General features: G+C 34.4%; 3 protein-coding genes and 1 long non-coding RNA gene across 6 annotated transcripts; 3 read left to right on the top strand and 1 right to left on the bottom strand.

Annotated features, from left to right (window-relative positions):
* LOC107020781 (probably inactive leucine-rich repeat receptor-like protein kinase IMK2) lies at positions 1-3,248 on the top strand. The gene is made up of 2 exons (XM_015221275.2): positions 1-2,164; positions 2,410-3,248. Exons 1-2 carry the CDS (start codon positions 292-294, stop codon positions 3,000-3,002), a joined length of 2,466 nt encoding a protein of 821 aa, XP_015076761.1. The 5' UTR covers positions 1-291; the 3' UTR covers positions 3,003-3,248.
* A 4,059-nt stretch (positions 3,249-7,307) lies between these two features.
* Positions 7,308-10,217, top strand: LOC107018975 (laccase-12-like). Its single transcript, XM_015219568.2, has 6 exons — positions 7,308-7,491; positions 7,585-7,736; positions 7,858-8,102; positions 8,311-8,439; positions 8,767-9,723; positions 9,806-10,217. The coding sequence occupies exons 1-6, from the start codon at positions 7,381-7,383 to the stop codon at positions 9,934-9,936; spliced, it is 1,725 nt and encodes a 574-aa protein (XP_015075054.1). The 5' UTR covers positions 7,308-7,380; the 3' UTR covers positions 9,937-10,217.
* Positions 9,288-10,643, bottom strand: LOC107018976. The gene is made up of 3 exons (XR_001456712.2): positions 10,478-10,643; positions 9,846-9,939; positions 9,288-9,414 (listed from the first exon to the last, which is right to left on the bottom strand). It is a non-coding gene; the product is annotated as an uncharacterized LOC107018976 (long non-coding RNA).
* A 2,910-nt stretch (positions 10,644-13,553) lies between these two features.
* On the top strand, positions 13,554-19,798 carry LOC107019108 (laccase-12-like). Of its 3 annotated transcripts, none has more exons than XM_027917029.1 (6): positions 13,554-13,702; positions 17,618-17,769; positions 17,845-18,089; positions 18,173-18,301; positions 18,384-19,340; positions 19,427-19,798. In XM_027917029.1, exons 1-6 carry the CDS (start codon positions 13,604-13,606, stop codon positions 19,555-19,557), a joined length of 1,713 nt encoding a protein of 570 aa, XP_027772830.1. In that variant the 5' UTR covers positions 13,554-13,603; the 3' UTR covers positions 19,558-19,798. The 3 variants fall into 3 exon arrangements, with proteins under 3 accessions (XP_027772830.1, XP_015075171.1, XP_015075170.1); XM_015219685.2 differs by lacking the exons at positions 17,618-17,769; positions 17,845-18,089; positions 18,173-18,301; positions 18,384-19,340; positions 19,427-19,798 and adding exons at positions 13,794-13,945; positions 14,023-14,267; positions 14,383-14,511; positions 14,650-15,606; positions 15,680-16,142; XM_015219684.2 differs by lacking the exon at positions 13,554-13,702 and adding an exon at positions 17,221-17,546.
* The last annotated feature ends 1,747 nt before the right edge of the window (positions 19,799-21,545 follow it).

The raw sequence follows: 21,545 nt of genomic DNA on the forward strand, positions 1-21,545 counted from the left end.
CTTCAAAAAAAATCTAGAGTGATACCTGACATACACAGTTATCATGTTTCCTAGAAAAGAAAAAAACTTTACTTAGATTCCTCCATTTTAGCACTATGTGTTCCTCCTCTTCACGTGCTTCCTTTCAAGAACCGCACTTATTGCTACATAGTACTCCAAAAAATACCAATTACCCTTCTTGTGGTGTGTGTAAAAAATACTGTCCCTATCCCATTTTTCAACTTATCAAAGCATAAAAAAAAAAAAAAACAGGTATGTCAACTGAAAAATCCCATTTTTTCTAACAAAAAAATGGAAAATCAAGACCAAGTTCAAGATTTTACCTGTTTTTACCAGTACTCATTTGGGGTTTTCAAGTTTATAATCCAAGATAGAGATATGGGGTGTGTTAAAAAGATACCCTTTGTCCAGATTTTGTTGTTCTTGCAGCTGATGATTTGTGGAGCTCAGTTAGCTTTAGGTCAAGTTTGGGATGGTGTAGTTATCAGTGAGGCAAATTATCAAGCACTTGAGGCACTTAAACATGAGTTAATTGATCCTAAAGGGTATTTAAGTAGCTGGAATGATAGTGGTTATGGTGCTTGTTCTGGTACTTGGATTGGGATAAAATGTGCTCAAGGACAAGTTATTGTTATTCAGCTTCCATTAAAAGGATTTGGGGGAAGAATTACTGAAAGTATTGGTCAATTTCAAGCACTAAGAAAACTTAGTTTTCATGATAATGAAATTGGTGGTTCAGTCCCTTCATCTTTGGGTTTTTTACCCAATCTAAGAGGTTTACAATTGTACAATAACAGGTTTTCTGGTTCTATTCCTGGTTCACTTGGTTTATGTCCAGTTCTACAAACACTTGAACTTAGTAACAATTCTTTATCTGGTGCAATCCCTGATAGTCTTGTGAATTCATCTAAGCTTTATAGGCTTAATCTTAGTTACAATTTATTGTCTGGTTCGATTCCTGTTAGTATAACTCAATCGCGCTCTCTAGTCTTTATTGACTTGAAATATAACAACTTGACAGGTTCTATTCCGGATTCTTGGGGTGGAAATGGAGATAGACAGTTTAAATTAGAGTCGTTGACGCTTGATCATAACTCTTTGTCTGGTGGAATTCCTGTTTCTATTGGGAAGTTGAGTGAACTTCTTGAGATTTCGTTTAGTCATAATCGTATTGTTGGTGTCATCCCTAATGATATTGGAAGGCTTAGTGTGGTTAGGACTCTTGATTTTTCTTATAATGAGATTAATGGTAGTTTGCCAGAAAGTATAACTAATTTGTCCTCCCTCATGGTTCTCAACTTGGAAAGTAACAATCTTGATGGTGAAATCCCATTAGATGTAAAGAGATTGCAAAAGTTGTCGTTTCTCAACCTGAGGAACAACCGGTTTAGGGGTGATATTCCAGCTGCTATCGGGGACATTTCTGGTCTAGTCGAGATAGATTTGTCTCTCAACAATCTAACCGGAGAAATCCCAGAGTCTGTTAGTGAGTTACCTAATCTTAGTTCCTTTAATGTTTCATATAACTCTCTGTCTGGTCCTGTTCCTACTTATCTTGCTAAGAAATTCAATTCAAGTGTTTTTGTGGGTAATGTTCAGCTATGTGGCTATAATACTTCGAATCCATGTCCTGTAACGCCTTCTCCAGTTACACGAGGTAGAAAACGAAGTATTAAAGACATTATTCTCGTAGTAATAGGGTGTCTTATAATAGTCTTGTTTCTACTCTGTTGCATTCTCCTCTGCTGTTTGATCAAGAAAAGAGGTGAAGCCAAAAAACCAAAAGATGTAAAGGGTGTTCCTCCAACTGCCGGAGAAGTTGAGGCAGCAGGAGGGGATAACGGAGGAAAACTTGTCCATTTTGGTGGAGGTATGATGTTCAGTGCAGATGATCTTCTATGTGCTACTGCAGATATATTGGGAAAGAGTACTTACGGTACGGTGTATAGGGCTACGTTAGAAGATGGAAGTCAAGTTGCAGTGAAAAGAATGAGAGAGAAGATCACGAAAGTTCACAGGGAATTCGAGAAAGAAGTCAACGTTCTTGGAAAGATAAGGCATCCGAATCTTCTGGCTATTAGGGCTTATTACTTGGGGACGAAAGGGGAGAAGCTTCTTATTTTCGACTACATGCCTAAAGGAAGTCTCTCAAATTTTCTTCATGGTAAGCAGAAAACAGATTTCCATTTGACATTCTTTTGCTTCTGTTTTTTTGGGAATCGAATACTCTATGTCTCATTTTACGTAATGAATCTTGGACTATGTATCATATTGGAAACAGCTTCTGTAACTCACACAATGTAGGTAAGGTCTACGTACACTCTACATTCCCCAGATCCCACTTGTGAGATCGCATGGGGAGGAAATTGTTATGGAGGGGGTAATATAGCTTTATTGTTTTTGTTGCAGCTCGTGGACCGGATACACCAATTGATTGGCAAACAAGGATGAGAATAGCAAAAGGGACAACGAGGGGATTGCTGTACCTTCATACTAATGTCAACATCATTCATGGGAATCTTACGTCGAGCAATGTACTACTTGATGAAAACACTGATGCAATAGTTTCAGATTATGGTCTTTCACGCCTTGTAACTGCTGCTGCAAATTCAAATGTTGTAGCCACAGCAGGGGCACTTGGTTATCGCGCACCTGAACTTAATAAGCTCAAGAAAGCCAATGTGAAGACGGATGTCTACAGCCTCGGAGTCATCATACTTGAACTCCTAACTGGAAAGTCTCCAGGCGAGGCAGTGAATGGTGTAGATTTGCCTAGAAAGGTGGCGTCAATTGTGAAAGAGGAGGGAACAAAAGAGGTATTCGATTTGGAACTAATGAAGGATGCATCCATAATTGGTGATGAATTGTTAGTTACACTTAAATTGGCTTTGCACTGTGTTGATCCCTCGCCATCAGCTCGACCAGAACTTCAGCAAGTTCTCCAGCAACTGGAAGACATTAGGCGTGAAACGCCAACTGCAGGTCCCTCGACAAGTTACTAGATACTCAGTTATTGATTTTATTAACATGATTCTTTCATTCTTGAATTTCATTGCTAGAGTATTAGGTCTGTTTCAAGTGTCTTTAAATAAAAGTGTGCTACATTGCTAAAAGTGTTTGAGCTTAATGGAGTACTCCTAAATTCCATCCCTTTTGGCCCAAAGAACACAACTTGAGATTGAGGTGTCTCCCTCTACATGCATCCTGAATTTTTTACATCTTTTATCAAACTTTAAATTTGCCAAAAACACCATTGATTTTTTATATATATATATATGTAAGTGTTTTTGAGCCGGCAGTAGAAATTTTTTTTCTGTTTTTGGAGATAAGTTACAAAGTTCCTTTCCTTTCTTCCAAGAAACAAAAGCAGAAGTTTACCGACATGGGTTAGTGATGCACTGGTGGGAGTATTTCATCCTAACCAGAGGCCTCGGGTTCAAGCCCTGGGTATGGAGAAAATCCTTGGGAGCGCCACTCCCAAAATAAGCCCTGTTGTGCGTGATCCGAACTTAGTCAGGGCTTTAACATGGGCTTCGGACACTGGATAAGAAACAAGACCAAGATATTCTTATATTATCAGAGTTTGACTTTATTTGTTTGTACTTCCCAGTAGTTTGATAGAGCGTGTTAACAAAGATAATGCTTGCATTAGCTCTGTGTATTAATAGCCTTGTTTGGTACCCTTTTTCATGCTATGTATAACTAATGTTTGCATTAGTTATACACTTTATTATGTATTGGAAAATTCATTATTAATGTCATAAATTTCTAGGTATTAGTAATGCAAATGAATTTAATGCATGAATTAGCACTTTAAAGACACAAATACCCCTAAAAACACTTTTACATCTTTTTTATCACAATTGTGAACTATATTTTCGTAAATAAATATTTTTGTGCAGTACATGTTATTTTTAATACACCAACCCAAACAATGCATAAGAAATAAAATATGTACAACTAATGCAAGCATAACTAATACAAGCATTACTAATGCAAGTATTGTTAATACACTGTTATTTAGCATTATTTTAATATATTCTACCAAACAACTGCTTAATTTTAATCATTCAGATCTCAACTATTAAGTGTTTGTTTTAAAAATTATACAATCAATTGATGGGTTGTGAATATAATTGAATGATTAAAATCTAACAATAACAATAACATATTCGATATAATTCCTACTAAATGGGTTTTGGTAAGTATAAAATAGACCTTCAACTCAAGGAAGGATTAAGAGCCCGTTTGGATTGACTTAAAAAAATTTGATTTTAAATAAAAATAAAAAGTTGTTACAGTTTAAAAAAAAGAAGTCAAAACTTAAATGACTTATAAATCAAAAAATAAAAAGTAGGGGAAGACATACTTTTGATTTTTAACTTATTTTTAACTTTGTCAAACACTTCCTAACTTATTTTAAGTTATTTTTATATTTGTTAAAAAATTTTAAAAATCAAAAACTGACTTAAAAGCAGATTTAATCAACTTTTAAGTCAACACCAACACCCTCTAAAAACTTTAAACAAATTCTAAATATCGTTAAAATGTGATTCATTCAAGAATTTATATAAAGAAAACATTCTATCACTAGTTCATTTGCCACTACCGTCTCCCACCACCATCTACCACCTATATCCAACAACCTCAACCACAACTACCACTATAGCTAATTATCACAATTACTAGTGATCGCAAATAACATATTTATGTAATTCTACAAGTGAAGTCTTGAGAAAATATGGTGTACACAAACGTTATTTCTATCTTTTTAAGATAGAAAAAATATTTTTGATAAGCGTCCAGTTCAAGAAAAATGATTGCAAAAAATGCACCAAAGTAAAAAATTACAATGGCCACCACTAACAACCATTTACAATTATTATATCAACCATCATTACCATAACAATATCATATATAAAAAAGTATTTTGGGCATATTATTCAGTATTGTGATATTTCAGTCGTACTTCTTCTATATCATATTAGTTGATTATTTTATTTTTTTAGGTGCATATTAAGAAATCGTAGATAAGAAAGATAATTTTATTAATTCACCACTTAAAAACCTTTTTGGGAAATTTACAAATAAAGAGAGTATTTTTAAAAGAATTAAGTGCAAACTTAATATAAGAAAATTTTTATTAATACTTTCTTAATTTAGTAAGGTGAATAATAAATATGAAACGATTATGTTTAGAAACACAATCAATTAATGTGAAATCGAAACGGAGGGATTATCCTCATACTCTCTCCGTTCAGAATTGATTGTTGTGGTTTCTATTTTGAAAGTCAAACTATAAAAACTTTGACTAATATTTTAAGATGTATTTTTTCATCATATTAATATGCAAAAAATTGTAATTTATAGTATTTTTCATGTAGATTTAGAATATCTACTTTTTTTGGTTTAAAATATCGAATTAATATGATCTAATTACTTTCAAAAATTAATTAAATTGACTTAGCATGACAAACAATTCCCAACGGAGAAAGTATCAAATAAAATAGTCCCTGCCGTGCACATTTGTGCTACATGTTTATAAATTACAAATATTTTAGCAACACGTGCATTCTTCTCCTTTTTTTTCTTTCTTTTTAAATGGTCCAAAAAGAGAAAAAGAAAGACAAGAAGTCAAAGAGGGGTTGGGAGAGATTATAATTTGGATAATTTGGTGTACTTAAAACTCAGTTCAGGATTCAGGAAAGGTTCGATTAGAAGAGCATATTATATGCAGTTTTATATTTATATTTTTGAGAGATTATTTCCAAGATCAGGGGCGGATTCATATTGGGTTCAGCGTGTTCATCCGAATACCCTCGACAAAAAGATACATGATATATATAAGATAAATTTTCTGTATTTTATAGATACATATATTTTAAACCCCCTCAATAATAAATAAAAATAGATGGCTCAATAGTAAGACCCTTAATATTAAGTTGCACGCCCAAAGTTCGAATCCTTGAAACAACATTTATTTGTTTTAGTTTATTTTTGTTAAAAACGTCAATTCTATTTTTCAAGCATTTTTATTTTAAAAACGTGCCAAAAGTTTGTTTTAAACCCAAAAAGTTTCAAAAGGCCCATATCGAAAGACTTATTTACACGTTTATATTTTTATTTTTCGAACCTCCTGAACGAAAATCCTGAATCCGCCACTGTCCAAGACCTGACCCTGTAATCTCTTAATCACACGACAACAAGTTTACTAGTTACTCCAAAGTTATGTGACATTGTTTAAAATAAAAAAGTTTTTGACAGACCACCTACTTAAAAAACATAACTATTAAAAATCAAAGTTTGTTTTTGTAGGTTCCTCTAACAGAACTTTTAGTTAGAATTTAAGACCCAATCAAATCTTTAAAATGATTACTTTAATAGACAAAACCAAACAGAAGAAGACTTTTGTCGTCTTTAATTTCATCATCACTAGACTTTCCTAATACGTTTTTACCATACGTTAGTTATAATCTTTTAACAATCAAATTGTCACTTTTCTGAGGATTTTAATCATCATCTATTAGTGACTTCTGGTGTTGTAGGATTTTATAATTTCACCAATGACTTTTACCTCCTTCCCATGACGGAGTCAGGAATTCATACTAGAATATCATATCAGGATTTGAACCTGCGATAACAACAACACCTACTTTGGCTTCACTCCCAAATAAGTTGAGATCAACTATATGAATCCCCACTTTTTCATTTAAACTCATTTCATATCATCATACCGAACAACATAAAAGTGAAAAATAAGTTCTATATATGTATACATTGATACCAAGTATAGGTAGGTCTTTCGAGACATTTTCCTTCACATATGTACCATATTTTCACACCTATAAACTGGTGCATCTGTAGGTTGACGCAGAACATGTGAACTTAATATCTAAAGCAACTTTTGAACCCTTAACACTAGGATCTTCCCTTGTATCAAAGGGATTCAACGGTTTATATGTTGTAATAAAAAATTATGTTTATCCTATTTGTCCAGTATAATATTTTCCAACAAAAGAAATTCAATTGGGCTCCCTCGAATTTTTGTCATAACAACAACTCCAATTGGATAAACAGCACATCGTTAATGTTAACAAAAAACAATGAAAGTGATTTTTCAAAGAAAGAGACTTTTTAGTTTAAGCATTTTTCATGAAAATTTATGCAGTTAGATAGGTTAAGTGGGTGAACCAATATAGCTCTACAGGGTTCAACTAAGTTTTGATAATATAATCTGTCAACCTCAGACAACTTTTATCTCTACTTCTTCCCCTATAAAAGCAGACCCCTCAACTCTACTATCTTTCACAAACAAGCACTGACTTGCATTTCTACTAATACTCGAAACGAGTTTTAGAAAGAAAAATAAAAGGAAAACAAATGGAGGCTTTGAAGAGCATTGCCAAACCTTTGTGTTATTTCTTGTTTCTGTGCATTTTGCTTCTCTTTGCAGATGCAGCATCTGCGAAAACGCATTACCATGATTTTGTGGTAAGCTACCCAAGATTTTGCTTCTTTGTTATCTGCTAACATTTTGAAAATATTGAGAATTCTAGGATACTCACCTCTATTTTCGTGGAACAGATTCAAGCAACACCAGTGAAGAGGCTGTGCAAAACCCACAACACCATAACGGTGAATGGACAATTCCCTGGACCAACATTAGAAGTAAACAACGGGGATACTCTAGTTGTCAAAGTTGTCAATCGAGCTCGATATAATGTCACCATTCACTGGTAAGTTCATCATGCAGAACTCAAATGAACTGATATATGTTACTCCAATGAATAAGACATGATTAAGTTTCATATGACCTTTTCTCTTACTTTTTTATACTATATTGTTGTGTTTCAAAAGGCATGGGGTTAGACAAATGAGGTCAGCATGGGCAGACGGACCAGAATTTATCACTCAGTGCCCAATTAGACCAGGAAAGAGTTACACTTACCGGTTCACAATTCAAGGACAAGAAGGGACACTTTGGTGGCATGCCCACAGCTCATGGCTCAGGGCTACTGTTTATGGAGCTCTAATTATTCACCCAAAAGAAGGAGGAAACTATCCATTTCCTAAGCCCAGAAGAGAAACACCTATTCTGCTTGGTAACAATTCTACCTTCTCTTATCATCGGAAGCTTTGACCAATTTTCAAAAACAATACTCCCTCTGTCCCATTTCATGTGACCTTGTTTGACTGAAAAGGATAGTACTTCACTAGAATCCAACAGAGGGGGTACTAGTTATGCATCTGCTCATGTTCTGTTTCCTTTTAGAAAAATTGTTGAAATGGTAATTTGGAAATGCTGATCAGGTGAGTGGTGGGATGCAAACCCAATCGATGTTGTAAGAGAGGCTACAAGAACTGGAGCAGCCCCTAATGTATCAGATGCTTACACCATCAATGGTCAACCAGGTGACCTCTACAAGTGTTCCAGTCAAGGTTAGCTCTAAATTCCAATCTCACAGAATATTTAAAACAGGATACCATGAAATTTGCCTCAGAAATTAAAAGAAAAAACCTATAGAAATCGTATCTCGACTCTTTTGTAGACAGAGTAAAGATTACTTCTAAAAGCAAAAACATTTTGTTCACATGCTCAAGACAATGAATTAATCTAATACTCTTAAAAGATCAAATAATAGAAGAAAGTTTATACATAGTAAAAGGAATAGTTTTCAGCTAGCAATGTTATGCTAGCATTCACTTACTATGATTAGATATCTTACCTGTTCAGGACATGTTTTAATAGAAATCATATTTATGCAGATACCACCATAGTTCATACGGACTCTGGCGAAACCAACCTCCTTCGAGTTATCAATGCTGGTATGAACCAGGAGCTTTTCTTTACTGTGGCAAACCACAAGTTTACTGTTGTTGGAGCAGATGCCTCATATGTTAAACCCTTCACTACATCAGTCCTTATGCTCGGACCAGGCCAGACAACTGATGTCCTTATCAAAGCTGACCAGCCACCAAGCAGATACTACATGGCAGCACGTGCCTACGCAAGTGCTCAAGGCGCCCCCTTTGATAATACCACAACAACAGCCATCCTCGAGTACAAGACATCTTCTTGTTCTTCCAATTGTGTCAAGACCAATCCAGTTTTCCCATCTCTACCAGCATATAATGACACAGCCACTGCTACAGCCTTCACAACAAAATTTAGAAGCCCAAAAAGAGTCGAGGTACCCAAAGAAATCGACGAAAATCTATTCTTCACTGTTGGGCTAGGACTCAACAATTGTCCAAGAGGTGCACGCTCTAGAAACTGTCAAGGTCCAAATGGAACTCGATTCACTGCCAGTATGAACAATGTGTCTTTTGTGCTACCATCCAATTTTTCCCTGCTACAAGCACATCACAATGGCATTCCTGGTGTTTTCTCAACTGACTTCCCAGCTGTGCCACCTGTAAAATTTGATTATACTGGCAATGTAAGCCGGTCTTTATGGCAACCTATTCGAGGAACTAAGCTGTACAAGCTGAAATATGGGGCAAGAGTGCAAGTTGTGTTACAGGGGACTAATATCTCCACAGCTGAGAACCACCCAATTCACCTTCACGGATATGATTTCTACATCATTGCAGAGGGCTTCGGTAACTTTAATCCAAAAAGAGATACATCTAAATTCAACCTTGTTGATCCACCACTTAGAAACACAGGCAGTGTGCCAGTTAACGGATGGGCAGTCATTAGATTTGTCGCCGACAATCCAGGTAAGATAAATACTAATATGCTAATATTCTATACAATGTCACATTTCAATGATAAAAACTTAACAATACTAACTTAATACAGGAGTGTGGCTAATGCACTGTCACTTGGACGTTCACATTACCTGGGGTTTGGCCATGGCGTTCCTTGTTGAAAACGGAGTCAGTCAATTGGAATCATTGGAAGCTCCACCAGTAGATCTGCCTGTCTGCTGATAACTGGAACAAGCAACATAATACAAAATTCAAAGCCCTAGAGAAATCAATTATTGTTTTAGTAATTCTAATTGATATTATTCCCCATTCAGGGCTAGTTCTTCTTCTTTTTGTTTGCTTTACTACATTTTCCCCCTTTTGCCTAGAATTTATAGTCCATATAATGCCAAAAATTGCTATGTAATACACCATATGTCTTAGAATTAAGGCAGCATATTTCCCAGATTAAACCAGTTGTATTGTTTCGAGTGCAGAAGAATTTACTTGAGTTTTGAACTAAACATGAATCTCACATTGCTATAACAACAACAACAACAACAAAATCCAGTAATAGTACGTAAAGAGGATATAGTGTTCGCAAACCTTGCCACTGCCTCGAGGAGGTAAAAGAGCAAAGAGGCTGTTTTCGGAAGACTCGCGGTTAGTGTAACGAATATCAGAGCAACAGTAAGAATTGCATAAGTAGTACGTAATAAATTGGGGGGGAAAGACCGATCACTTTCGAGAAATTAAGCGAAAAACAGACCTAATCAATCGTTACCTTCACGTTTCATGATTGCAATGTTTGTTCTGTTGTTCATCAACCACTGAGCTTCAATTCCTCCCGGCTCCGGCGGTCAGTATGGTAAGGGCAGTGGTACCTTTTCCCGCCGGCGACTGAAGTACTCCAATCAGCATCGTTTGTGATTTAAATTTTGCTAGCAAGCATTTTTTTTTTTTTTGGCAAAAGTAAATACTAAATTGAGTTTATAACTAAATACTCAAAAATATTTTTTTAATACACATAAAATTTATCCTTTTTAGTAAAAATAATTGAATTTTCTTAAACATTACAATAAACGTTAAATTCGACACTACTTCTACGTAACAAAAAGAAAAAAGTAATTCACGTAAATTTATGCTAATACATAAATATGTCATTTAATTTGTTTCGTTCTTTAATTTTGACTGTGCATTAATATGGACATCTAATATTGCAATTTTTTGTCCTATATAGCACTTTGTGTGTAGCCCATGCATTATGTCACATACATGTGTGTGTCTAGTTATTCAATTTAAAACAAATTTCAATATTTAATTGTGTACGTACAAAATTAAAGTACATAGATATTCGATGAAATCAAGTTAAAAGATATATTTATTTATAATAATAATAAAGCTAAAATATGTGTAGTGTGCAACATGAAAGTAAACTCAATAATTTTGTGCAAGTATGAACAAAATTATTAATTATATGTTAAGTCAAATTGTTACACAAATTTGTATAATCCTCAAATATTAAATCCATCCCTAAATAAGGATTATGGAGAAGTTTAAGGATAAAGAGAATATTCCATCTATTTCAATTTATTTATCTGATTTTAAATTTTTTAAATAGAGAATATTTTTTTAAAAAAATTATGATTTTAAATTGAAAATACGTAAAATGTATTAAATATTCTTTAATATTAAATATATGTGAAATATATTTTTTCTGACATACCACCTACTCAAGACATAGTTTATGAGATCCAAGTGTTTGTTTATATATAGTTAGAATAAGAATTAGAAAAAGGAACTGAGAACCAATAACATGTTTTAGAAAGTGCTAATTTAATAGACACAACAAACTGAAGAAGACTCTTTACCATCTTTAACCTCATCATCCACTACATTTGATGCAATCTAGTTTAGTAGAATTTTTAATTCTATAAATTCATTGCAAAAATGTCATTGTTATGAACGATTATTCAATACACAAAAACCTCTCTAATTTATACATTTTTGTCACAATTTACTTGATATAATTTGATTTGAAATAGAATTTAAGAAAATTCAGTAACTTCAGTTTGTGTACATTTTATAGTTAGACTTTGAGATATGGAATTGTTCAAAATTCAGTAACTTTGATTCGAAATTTATATTTATCTTAAGAAACTCATTATATATGTAAATATTATTAATTTAAAATCCAATAATTTTAAAAGAGCTAAAAAATTTAAACTCGTAAGCTACAGATAAGTTACCCCATGGTTCAAAACAAAACAAAAAACATAATGAGATATTTACGTTTTAACTACTTCTTGGCCACTACTTTGCAAGAGTTTTAAGAAGTAAACAAATTGCTGTTTACAGCTACGTCGGTCCCTTGGAGTTCAAATATAATGAAATAAGTCATTTCTTAATTACCTTGAGAAGCTTTGATGAATTAGTTTATTAAACAACTAAATAATAACTTCAACAATAATATACTCAGTGTAATTCTAAAGTTTGAAAAGAATAAAGTGTAAGCATATCTTATTCTTACCTCGTAGAGATAGACGCATTGTTTCAGATAGATCCTTAGCTTAAATAAAGCTTACCAAACGGTTTGAAAAGGGGATATAGATAGGGCCGGATCTAGAGATAGCGAGGGGATTCAACTAAACCCTTGACAAAAAATTATATTATATATAAAGTGTTTTTTTAAAAAAAAAATATGTATATATTTTTAATTTCTTGAACATAAGATTAGAGATTGGTTGAATGGTTGAAGGAGTTCAAAATTTACTAGATACAAATATGTGAGAAGCATCTGCAACAACAATAACAAAAAATAATGTGAAATTGAGAGTAACACGCCTCAATCTGTTGAACTGTGTGACTATCTGTCCCTAACGTGCGGCCTAATTCTTTTTCATGGCGAAACACGATTCCTGTCTGCTCTGGTGCATGTTAAAGTGTGTGACCATCTCATCTAAAAGCTTAAACTATTAGAGAGAACACATTTTCATTATTTAATTATATTTTCAACACAAAATATGAAAAAGAACACTAAGTCGTTCGGTAGAGTATATAAGAATAATGCAAAATATAGTGTATTGATAATGCTTGTATTAGTTATGCTTGCATGTATTAGTTATGCTTGCATGTATTATGATGATATTTTTTTATGCAATGTTTGGTTTAGTGTACTAAAAATATTGTGCATTACATAATTTTTTAGTGTATTACCAATGCAACCATTAGTTATGCATAGGCTAGAAAAGTGTACCAAACAAGATACTAATAATACATCAAGCTAATGCAAGCATTATTTTCTCCAATACATTCTACCAAACTACCATGATAACATAATGCAATAACCGAAAAACAAAAAAAAAACACCAGTAGCCGAAATCGAAGATCAAGAAACTACAAAAACAGTATAAATACATTGTATATCAAGCACACACTCGAAACAACAAAGCTCAAAACTTCATCTTTATCAAATTGTGATTGATGAAGATAGATGGAAGGTGGTATCATAATCATCACAATAAAACAATTGCTCGGACTTTTCTAAAATGTCATCGAGTGTGTGTCGATCCTTCAGTAGTGCGTTTTTGGAGAGTCCGAGCAACTTAGAACAGCATCTTGCTGTATAACATCACATTGCTAATGTGAAGCAAAATCTAATTAGTTAAGTAGTTATAGTGCATGGCATTGTTCATGAAAATTGCTGATGTTAGATAAGCTAAGTTAAGTGGATGAATCAATCAGTTCTACAGAGTTTTACTAAGTTTTTTTGGTAACATAATCTGTCAACCTTACACAACTTTTATCTATAAAAGTAGATCCCTCAACCCTAATATCTTTCACAAACAAACACTTAACTTCCATTGCTATTAATACTCGAATCAAGTTTTAGTAAAAAAAAGGAAAAGAGATGAAGCCCTTCAACCCTTTAAGTTCTTTATGTTTTGTATGCATTTTGCTTCTCTTTGCAAATGCAGAGTCTGCGAAAATTCATTACCATGATTTTGTGGTAAGATATCCAAGATTTCCCTTTGTTATTTGCTGACATCTCGTAAATATTGCAAATTCTACGATACTGACTTCTGTTTTTCTTGTAACAGGTTCAAGCAACACTAGTAAAGAGGCTGTGTGAAATCCACAACATCATCACGGTGAATGGGAAATTCCCTGGACCGACATTGGAAGTAAACAACGGGGATACTCTGGTGGTTAACGTTGTCAATAGAGCTAGATATAATGTTACTATTCACTGGTAAGTTCATGCTTGCAGACTGATATATGTTAGACGCGATTATATGCATTGTCATTTATTCTACTTTTTTTCAAAAGGCACGGGGTTAGGCAAATGAGAACAGGATGGGCAGATGGGCCAGAATTTATCACTCAGTGCCCCATTAGACCAGGAAAGAGTTACACTTACCGGTTTACTATTCAAGGACAAGAAGGGACTCTTTGGTGGCACGCCCACAGCTCGTGGCTTAGGGCTACTGTTTATGGAGCTTTAATCATCAATCCAAAAGAAGGAGAATTCTATCCATTTCCAAAGCCCAAAAGAGAAACACCAATTCTGCTCGGTACTACTTCTACCTTCGCTTAACACCAAAGAAATACTACTTAGGCATTTGCGATTATATTCTTTTCTCCCTTTAGAAACTTTGTCGAAATGATTGTTTTGGAAATGTTGATTAGGTGAGTGGTGGAATACGAACCCTATTGACGTTGTAAGACAAGCAACAAGAACAGGAGCAGCTCCTAATATATCTGATGCATACACCATCAATTCTCAACCAGGTGACCTCTACAAGTGTTCTAGTCAAGGTACCAAAAAATTTGCCTTGGAAACTAAACGAAGACCTTGTATCTCGACTATTTTTTACACACAGTCGAGATCACTTCTCAAAGCAAAAAATATTTACATGCTCAGGACATGTTTTAATAGAAATCGTATTTATGCAGATACCACCATAGTTCATGTGGACTCTGGTGAAATCAACCTCCTTCGAGTTATCAACGCTGCACTGAACCAGCAGCTTTTCTTTGCTGTGGCCAATCACAAACTTACTGTCGTTGGAGCAGATGCCACTTATGTTAAACCCTTCACAACATCAGTCCTTATGCTCGGACCAGGCCAGACAACTGATGTCCTGATCAAAGCTGATCAACAACCAGCTCGATATTACATGGCAGCACGTGCCTATGCTAGTGCTCAAGGCGCCCCTTTTGATGATACCACAACCACAGCCATCCTCGAGTACAACACAGCTTCTTGTTCTACGAACTGTGTCAAGACCAAACCGGTTTTCCCATCTTTACCAGCATATAATGACACATCCACTGCCACAGCTTTCTCAACCAAATTCAGAAGCCCAAGAAGGGTCGAGGTTCCCAAGGAAATCGATGAAAATCTGTTCTTCACAGTTGGGCTGGGACTCGAGAACTGCCCAAGAGGTGCACCCTCCAGTTACTGTCAAGGTCCAAGTGGAACTCGATTCACTGCGAGTATGAACAATGTATCTTTTACGCTACCATCCAATAATTCCCTGCTACAAGCACATTACCAAGGCATATCTGGTGTTTTCTCAACTGATTTCCCAGCTGTACCACCTGTAAAATTTGATTATACTGGCAACGTAAGCCGGTCTTTATGGCAACCTATTCGAGGAACTAAGCTGTACAAACTGAAATATGGAGCAAAAGTGCAAGTTGTGTTACAGGGGACTAGTATCTTTTCAGCTGAAAACCATCCAATGCATCTTCACGGATATGATTTCTACATCATTGCAGAAGGTTTTGGTAACTTCAATCCAAAAACAGACACATTTAAATTCAACCTTATTGATCCACCTCTTAGAAATACAGCAAGTGTACCCGTTAACGGATGGACAGTCATTAGATTTATCGCGAACAATCCAGGTAATTAAGAGAACAAATACTTATATCTCCTATTATTCTTCTATACAAACTTAACTACTTTAACTTAATACAGGAGTGTGGCTAATGCACTGTCATTTGGATGTTCACATTACATGGGGTTTAGCCATGGCGTTCCTCGTGGAAAACGGAGTTTGTGAATCAGAATCATTGGAACCTCCTCCACTAGATTTGCCTGTCTGTTGACGACTGCGAAAAGCAGCACAAAACAAATTCCCCTTTTGCATTTTGTTAAATAGTGTTCAAGATGGCTTGAAGGCGGATAATCAATCCGCCTTCAAGCCCAGAATATCCCCAAATTACATCAATTGTATTGTAATTTAGTCCATATACTAAAAAAATGTATTCAGCACTCATAGCGGAGGTAAGATTTTGAGTTTATAGGTTCTGAATTCTAGAAAACACATCTTAATAGGTTTTTCCATAAATCAATAGTTATACATATAATACACCCTGTTTGGATGGTTACGTGTTGTACTGTATTGTAAGTTCAAATACAATGTTTGGTTTGCTTGTTACTTACTGTATCATATCGTTTAAATTCATGATGTAACGATCGACTTGGTGTGATCGCGTCATTACCTTAATATTTTGATGATTCAGAATATAAGTCTATGTAGTTTTGATTTACTAAACTCAACCTTCAAATTTATTATTATTATTTATTTTTTTTTGCTAATATCATGTTGGTAAAGATCTAGTCGTGCTACACCAACCTATGACTTCTATGACCAAAGATCTTATGTTTTAACTAATTTTTGGTCATTACTTTTTAGGTTTGACAAGTGAACAATGCCAATTGCGTTTTGTAGCTATTGTTTATTTGGATTTGAAATATAATCTACCAAATTGTCATTTATTATATCTATCACATTATAACAAAGTAAAGTCTCATAAACGAGGTTTAAAATGGGTCGAGTATACATAAAATTTACCTCTATCTTTTCATATTTACTATACTATAACATCATATCTAGTAAAGTCTCAGAATTAGGATCTGGAAAAAATAAAGTGTAATCAGACCTTATCTCTACCTACTCTTCTTTTTCTAATGAACCTTTAACTAAAGTGAGCGATAAAAATGCATATGAAAGACACATGTCATGTACTCATTAATTTGCAATAAACAAGTATAGCCAATTTCTCGATATATATATATATATATATATATATATATATATAAACACCATTCTCTTCTTTGGTTAATGTGATTTTTTCACCAAGGATATAGTCCAATGGTTGATAAAGTAGGTTGAAAATTATGAGATATCAATGTTACATTTCTTCTGAAATATTCACGTACTTATGGATAGTGTAGGCATTTGTACCGGTAAAAGGTGACAGGTATCTTGTGAAATTAATTGAGATGCACACAAGCTGATTGAGACACTAGTCCACAGAAAAAAAGTGATTGTTTCACTAGTTTGGTTTGCACATAAAAGTTCCATCCAATTAGTGGTATATAATCATCACAATTCACAACTAATTTTAAATTTGTTGTGTAACAACACATCATTACTAATTTACTATTAAGCAAAAATCATAAAATGGTGTTTCCTTGAAAATTCAAAAATATAACAAACTCCTCCAAACAAAACTTATAATGTAAGCTTTATTCATGAAAATTTTGTAGGCTTAGTTTGGTGAACCAACTCCTACAGGATTTAACTAAATTTTGCCCTCTAATATGATCATAAGCAAAATCTAACCCTATAAAAGCAAAGCTTCAACTCTGCTATCTTTCACAAAACAAGCTCTGACTTGCATCTCTACTAATACTCGAATCGAGTTTTTTTAAGGCAACGAAAACAATGGAAGTCTTCAAAAGCATTGCAAACACGACGAGTGCTATCTTTGTTATATGCATTTTGCTTCTCTTTGCAAATGCAGCATCTGAAAAAACTCACTACCATGATTTTGTTGTAAGTTATTTACTAACATCTCATAAATTTTACTAGTTCTACGATATTCACCTCTGTTTTTCTTGGAACAGATTCAAGCAACACCAGTGAAGAGGCTGTGCAAAACTAGCAATGCCATAACGGTGAATGGACAATACCCTGGACCAACATTAGAAGTTAACAACGGGGATACTCTGGTGGTCAACGTTGTTAATAAAGCTCGATACAATGTTACTATTCACTGGTAAACTCATGCTTGTATAACTGATATATGTTGCTCAATTAATTAGATGATCTTATATTTGTTGTGTTTCAAAAGGCACGGGGTTAGGCAAATGAGAACAGCATGGGCAGATGGACCGGAATTTATTACTCAATGCCCGATTAGACCAGGAAAGAGTTACACTTACCGGTTTACAATTCAAGGACAAGAAGGGACACTTTGGTGGCACGCCCACAGCTCGTGGCTTAGGGCTACGGTTTATGGAGCTTTGATAATCCATCCAAAAGAAGGCGGAAACTATCCATTTCCTAAGCCCAAAAGAGAAACACCAATTCTGCTTGGTACTATTTCACATTCTCTTATGCATTAGCCTATGTTCTGTTTTCCCTTTTGTTGAAATGATAGTTTTGTAAATACCGATTAGGTGAGTGGTGGAATACGAACCCTATTGACGTTGTAAGACAAGCAACAAGAACAGGAGCAGCTCCTAATGTATCAGACGCTTATACTATCAATGGTCAGCCAGGTGACCTATACAAGTGTTCCAGACAAGGTTAGTTTATGCTAATGTTCAGAACTATAATTCAACGTTACGTGCTCAGGACGTGTTTTTAACATGAACTATGTTTATGCAGATACCACCATAGTCCATATGGACTCTGGCGAAACTAACCTCCTTCGAGTTATCAATGCTGGATTGAACCAACAGCTTTTCTTTACTGTGGCAAACCACAAGCTTACTGTAGTTGGAGCAGATGCTAATTATGTTAAACCTTTCACAACATCAGTCCTTATGCTCGGACCAGGCCAGACAACCGATGTCCTGATCAAAGCTGATCAGACGCCAAGCAGATACTACATGGCAGCACGTGCCTATGCAAGCGCTCAAGGCGCACCATTTGATAATACCACAGCCACAGCCATCCTCGAGTACAAGAAATCGTCTTGCTCCTCCAATTGTACCACAACTAATCCCATTTTCCCATCGTTACCAGCATATAACGACACAACCACTGCTACAGCCTTCACAACCAAATTCAGAAGCCCAAGAAAGGTTGAGGTCCCAACTGAAATCGATGAAAATCTATTCATCACAGTCGGGCTGGGACTCGAGAACTGCCCAACAGGTGCACCCTCCAGTAACTGTCAAGGTCCAAATGGAACTCGATTCGCTGCCAGTATGAACAACATATCGTTAGTGCTACCATCCAATTTTTCCCTGCTACAAGCACATCACCAAGGCATACCTGGTGTCTTCTCAACTGATTTCCCAGCTATACCACCTGTAAAATTTAATTATACAGGCAACGTAAGCCGATCTTTATGGCAACCTATTCGAGGAACTAAGCTGTACAAACTGAAATATGGGGCAAAAGTGCAAGTTGTGTTACAGGGGACAGGTATCTTCACAGCTGAAAATCATCCAATTCATCTTCACGGATACGATTTCTACATCATTGCTGAAGGTTTCGGTAACTTCAATCCGAAAACAGACACATCTAAATTCAACCTTATAAATCCACCTCTCAGAAATACAGCAAGTGTACCCGTTAACGGATGGACAGTCATCAGATTTGTCGCGGACAATCCAGGTAATTAAGAGAACAAATACTTATATTAATTGATATTCCCAATATTTTCTATACAATTTCACATTTCAATGATACAAAAAATATAGGAGTGTGGATAATGCATTGTCATTTGGATGTTCACATTACATGGGGTTTGGCGATGGCGTTCCTCGTGGAAAATGGAGTTAGTGAGCTCGAATCGTTGGAGGCTCCTCCCGTAGATTTTCCTGTCTGTTGACGATTGCAAGAAGCAACAAACACGAATTAATTTGAGTTTTTAACTAAATTTGAATCTCGCATTGCTATAATTAGTTTAGCATTTGGGTATATAGGAATCAATATTGCAATGTGTCCAACTTCATCAATACTATACCCATTGGTGTTACCTTAGCGTTTTGCAATGTATGAAATCATGATAATTTGTCTACATTTTGGGAATCTATTCTTGTTCAATGCAAAAGGACGACGGTAAGGATATCTACGATCTTAAAGTATAACAGAAGATATATACATAATGTTTTTAAAAGTTCGGGATATATTTGTCTTTTTTTGTTTTAACAATATTTCGATCTCCTATTTGTAAACTAAGACAAATCCATAAAAAGATTTCATCAAATATGACACTTGCAAACTTTCATCTTATATGAATTGAAGGAAAAATCACTTTAATTGCATAACTTATTTTATGGTATTCTCTAAAATTTTCCACTATTTGGAAAAATAACAAAAAATTCTACTCTTCTATCTCGGGTATATTACTTTACGTGATGTATCAATCCGATATATTATTTTACGCGATGTATTGGCTGTATACATCACTTTACTAATGTATCGGAATGTACGCGATGTATCGAGACGTTGAATGATGTATTCGAAATCAAGACGCGATGTATCGGGACGTTGAAGGATGTATGTGAAGTCGGGACGCGATGTATCAGTCGGATACATCACTTTACTAATGTATCGGAACGCACTCGATGTATCGGGACGTTGAGTGATGTATCCGGAACGCGATGTATCATGATGTTTTGGGATATATCCGAATACCAAATTAAAGAAATTTTTTATAATTTAAAAAAGAGTAAGCGTATAATATAATTAACTCTTAATACTATGAATTTTGTGTAAATTCTCTACAGTAAAACACAAAAATAAAAGGATAGAGTAACATAATGTTCTAAAAAATAGAAAAAGAAAATAGTGCATTTAATATTATTACTAAATAACACTATTCTTTCAAATATAATTATAACAACCTTTCAGTTTCATTATATAATGACTCTTAATTATGTTTAATGAATAAATCCTTTATTATAAAAAAAAATTAAAAAAATCCAATCCACTTAGAAAAAACACCACAAGATTTCATCAAACATGAAACTTATTAAATATAATTATAATAGATTTATATCTCCCAACAAAAGTCGTCACAAGATTTCACCAAACAAAACCTTAATTAATAAATTTGAATTTAAAATCTGACAAACCGAAATTTCAAAACACAATCCACGGTGTATAAAAGAAAATCCCCACAATCAAATGCCCAATTCTCACTATGCATCATCTCATTCACTATTGCTCAATCCATTTGGGATTTTTAGGATTATTCTCTTCATTAACATCTCATAATTTAACATGCGCATATCTCCTTTTGTTACAAATTTGACCATGCCTAATCAATAGTTGATTCAGGAATTTCACTAAAACGTTTAATTTTTTTGCATGGTTTGATTTTTTGGAGGGATTAAATCTACTATTGCACAATTTTTTTTATATATATGTATATATATCAAAAAATATAACAAAAGCTAAAAACAAAATGCTCACAATGAGGTTTTAACTTTGAATGGGCCAATTTGAAGACCCTTACAACTACACTACACTACACTATATTTCTTGTTGGGTAAATTTTATATAGGGCAACTTTCACATATAGCAAACAAAAAATTCATATTTGTATGCTATAGCAAAGTTTGCATAATTGCGCTTTATAGCAAACATAAAACTGTATAATTCGCTATACATATATAATTGTATAATTCGCTGGCTTAAATTGTATAATTCGCTGGCTTATTTCGCTGCAATTGTATAATTCGCTATCCTATTTCACTGCGATTGTATAATGCACAATTGTATAATTCGCTGCCTATTTCACTGCAATATTTTTATAAAATTTGTTTTGCATACAGTTGAATCGAATTAAAATGTATGTATATTGCATAATTA

This window comes from Solanum pennellii, chromosome 5 (genome assembly GCF_001406875.1).
Source record: "Solanum pennellii chromosome 5, SPENNV200".
Taxonomy (NCBI): Eukaryota; Viridiplantae; Streptophyta; class Magnoliopsida; order Solanales; family Solanaceae; genus Solanum; species Solanum pennellii.

What these genes read in the sequence shown, in the direction of transcription:
- LOC107020781 (XM_015221275.2), top strand. Translation starts at nt 292, where the DNA reads ATGGAAAATCAAGACCAAGTTCAAGATTTTACCTGTTTTTACCAGTAC. An exon ending in TCTCTCAAATTTTCTTCATG is followed by an intron (nt 2,165 to 2,409) that starts GTAAGCAGAAAA and finishes TTTTTGTTGCAG; the next exon opens with CTCGTGGACCGGATACACCA.
- LOC107018975 (XM_015219568.2), top strand. Translation starts at nt 7,381, where the DNA reads ATGGAGGCTTTGAAGAGCATTGCCAAACCTTTGTGTTATTTCTTGTTT. An exon ending in TATAATGTCACCATTCACTG is followed by an intron (nt 7,737 to 7,857) that starts GTAAGTTCATCA and finishes GTGTTTCAAAAG; the next exon opens with GCATGGGGTTAGACAAATGA. An exon ending in ATTTGTCGCCGACAATCCAG is followed by an intron (nt 9,724 to 9,805) that starts GTAAGATAAATA and finishes AACTTAATACAG; the next exon opens with GAGTGTGGCTAATGCACTGT.
- LOC107019108 (XM_015219684.2), top strand. Translation starts at nt 17,436, where the DNA reads ATGGAAGTCTTCAAAAGCATTGCAAACACGACGAGTGCTATCTTTGTT. An exon ending in TACAATGTTACTATTCACTG is followed by an intron (nt 17,770 to 17,844) that starts GTAAACTCATGC and finishes GTGTTTCAAAAG; the next exon opens with GCACGGGGTTAGGCAAATGA. An exon ending in ATTTGTCGCGGACAATCCAG is followed by an intron (nt 19,341 to 19,426) that starts GTAATTAAGAGA and finishes CAAAAAATATAG; the next exon opens with GAGTGTGGATAATGCATTGT.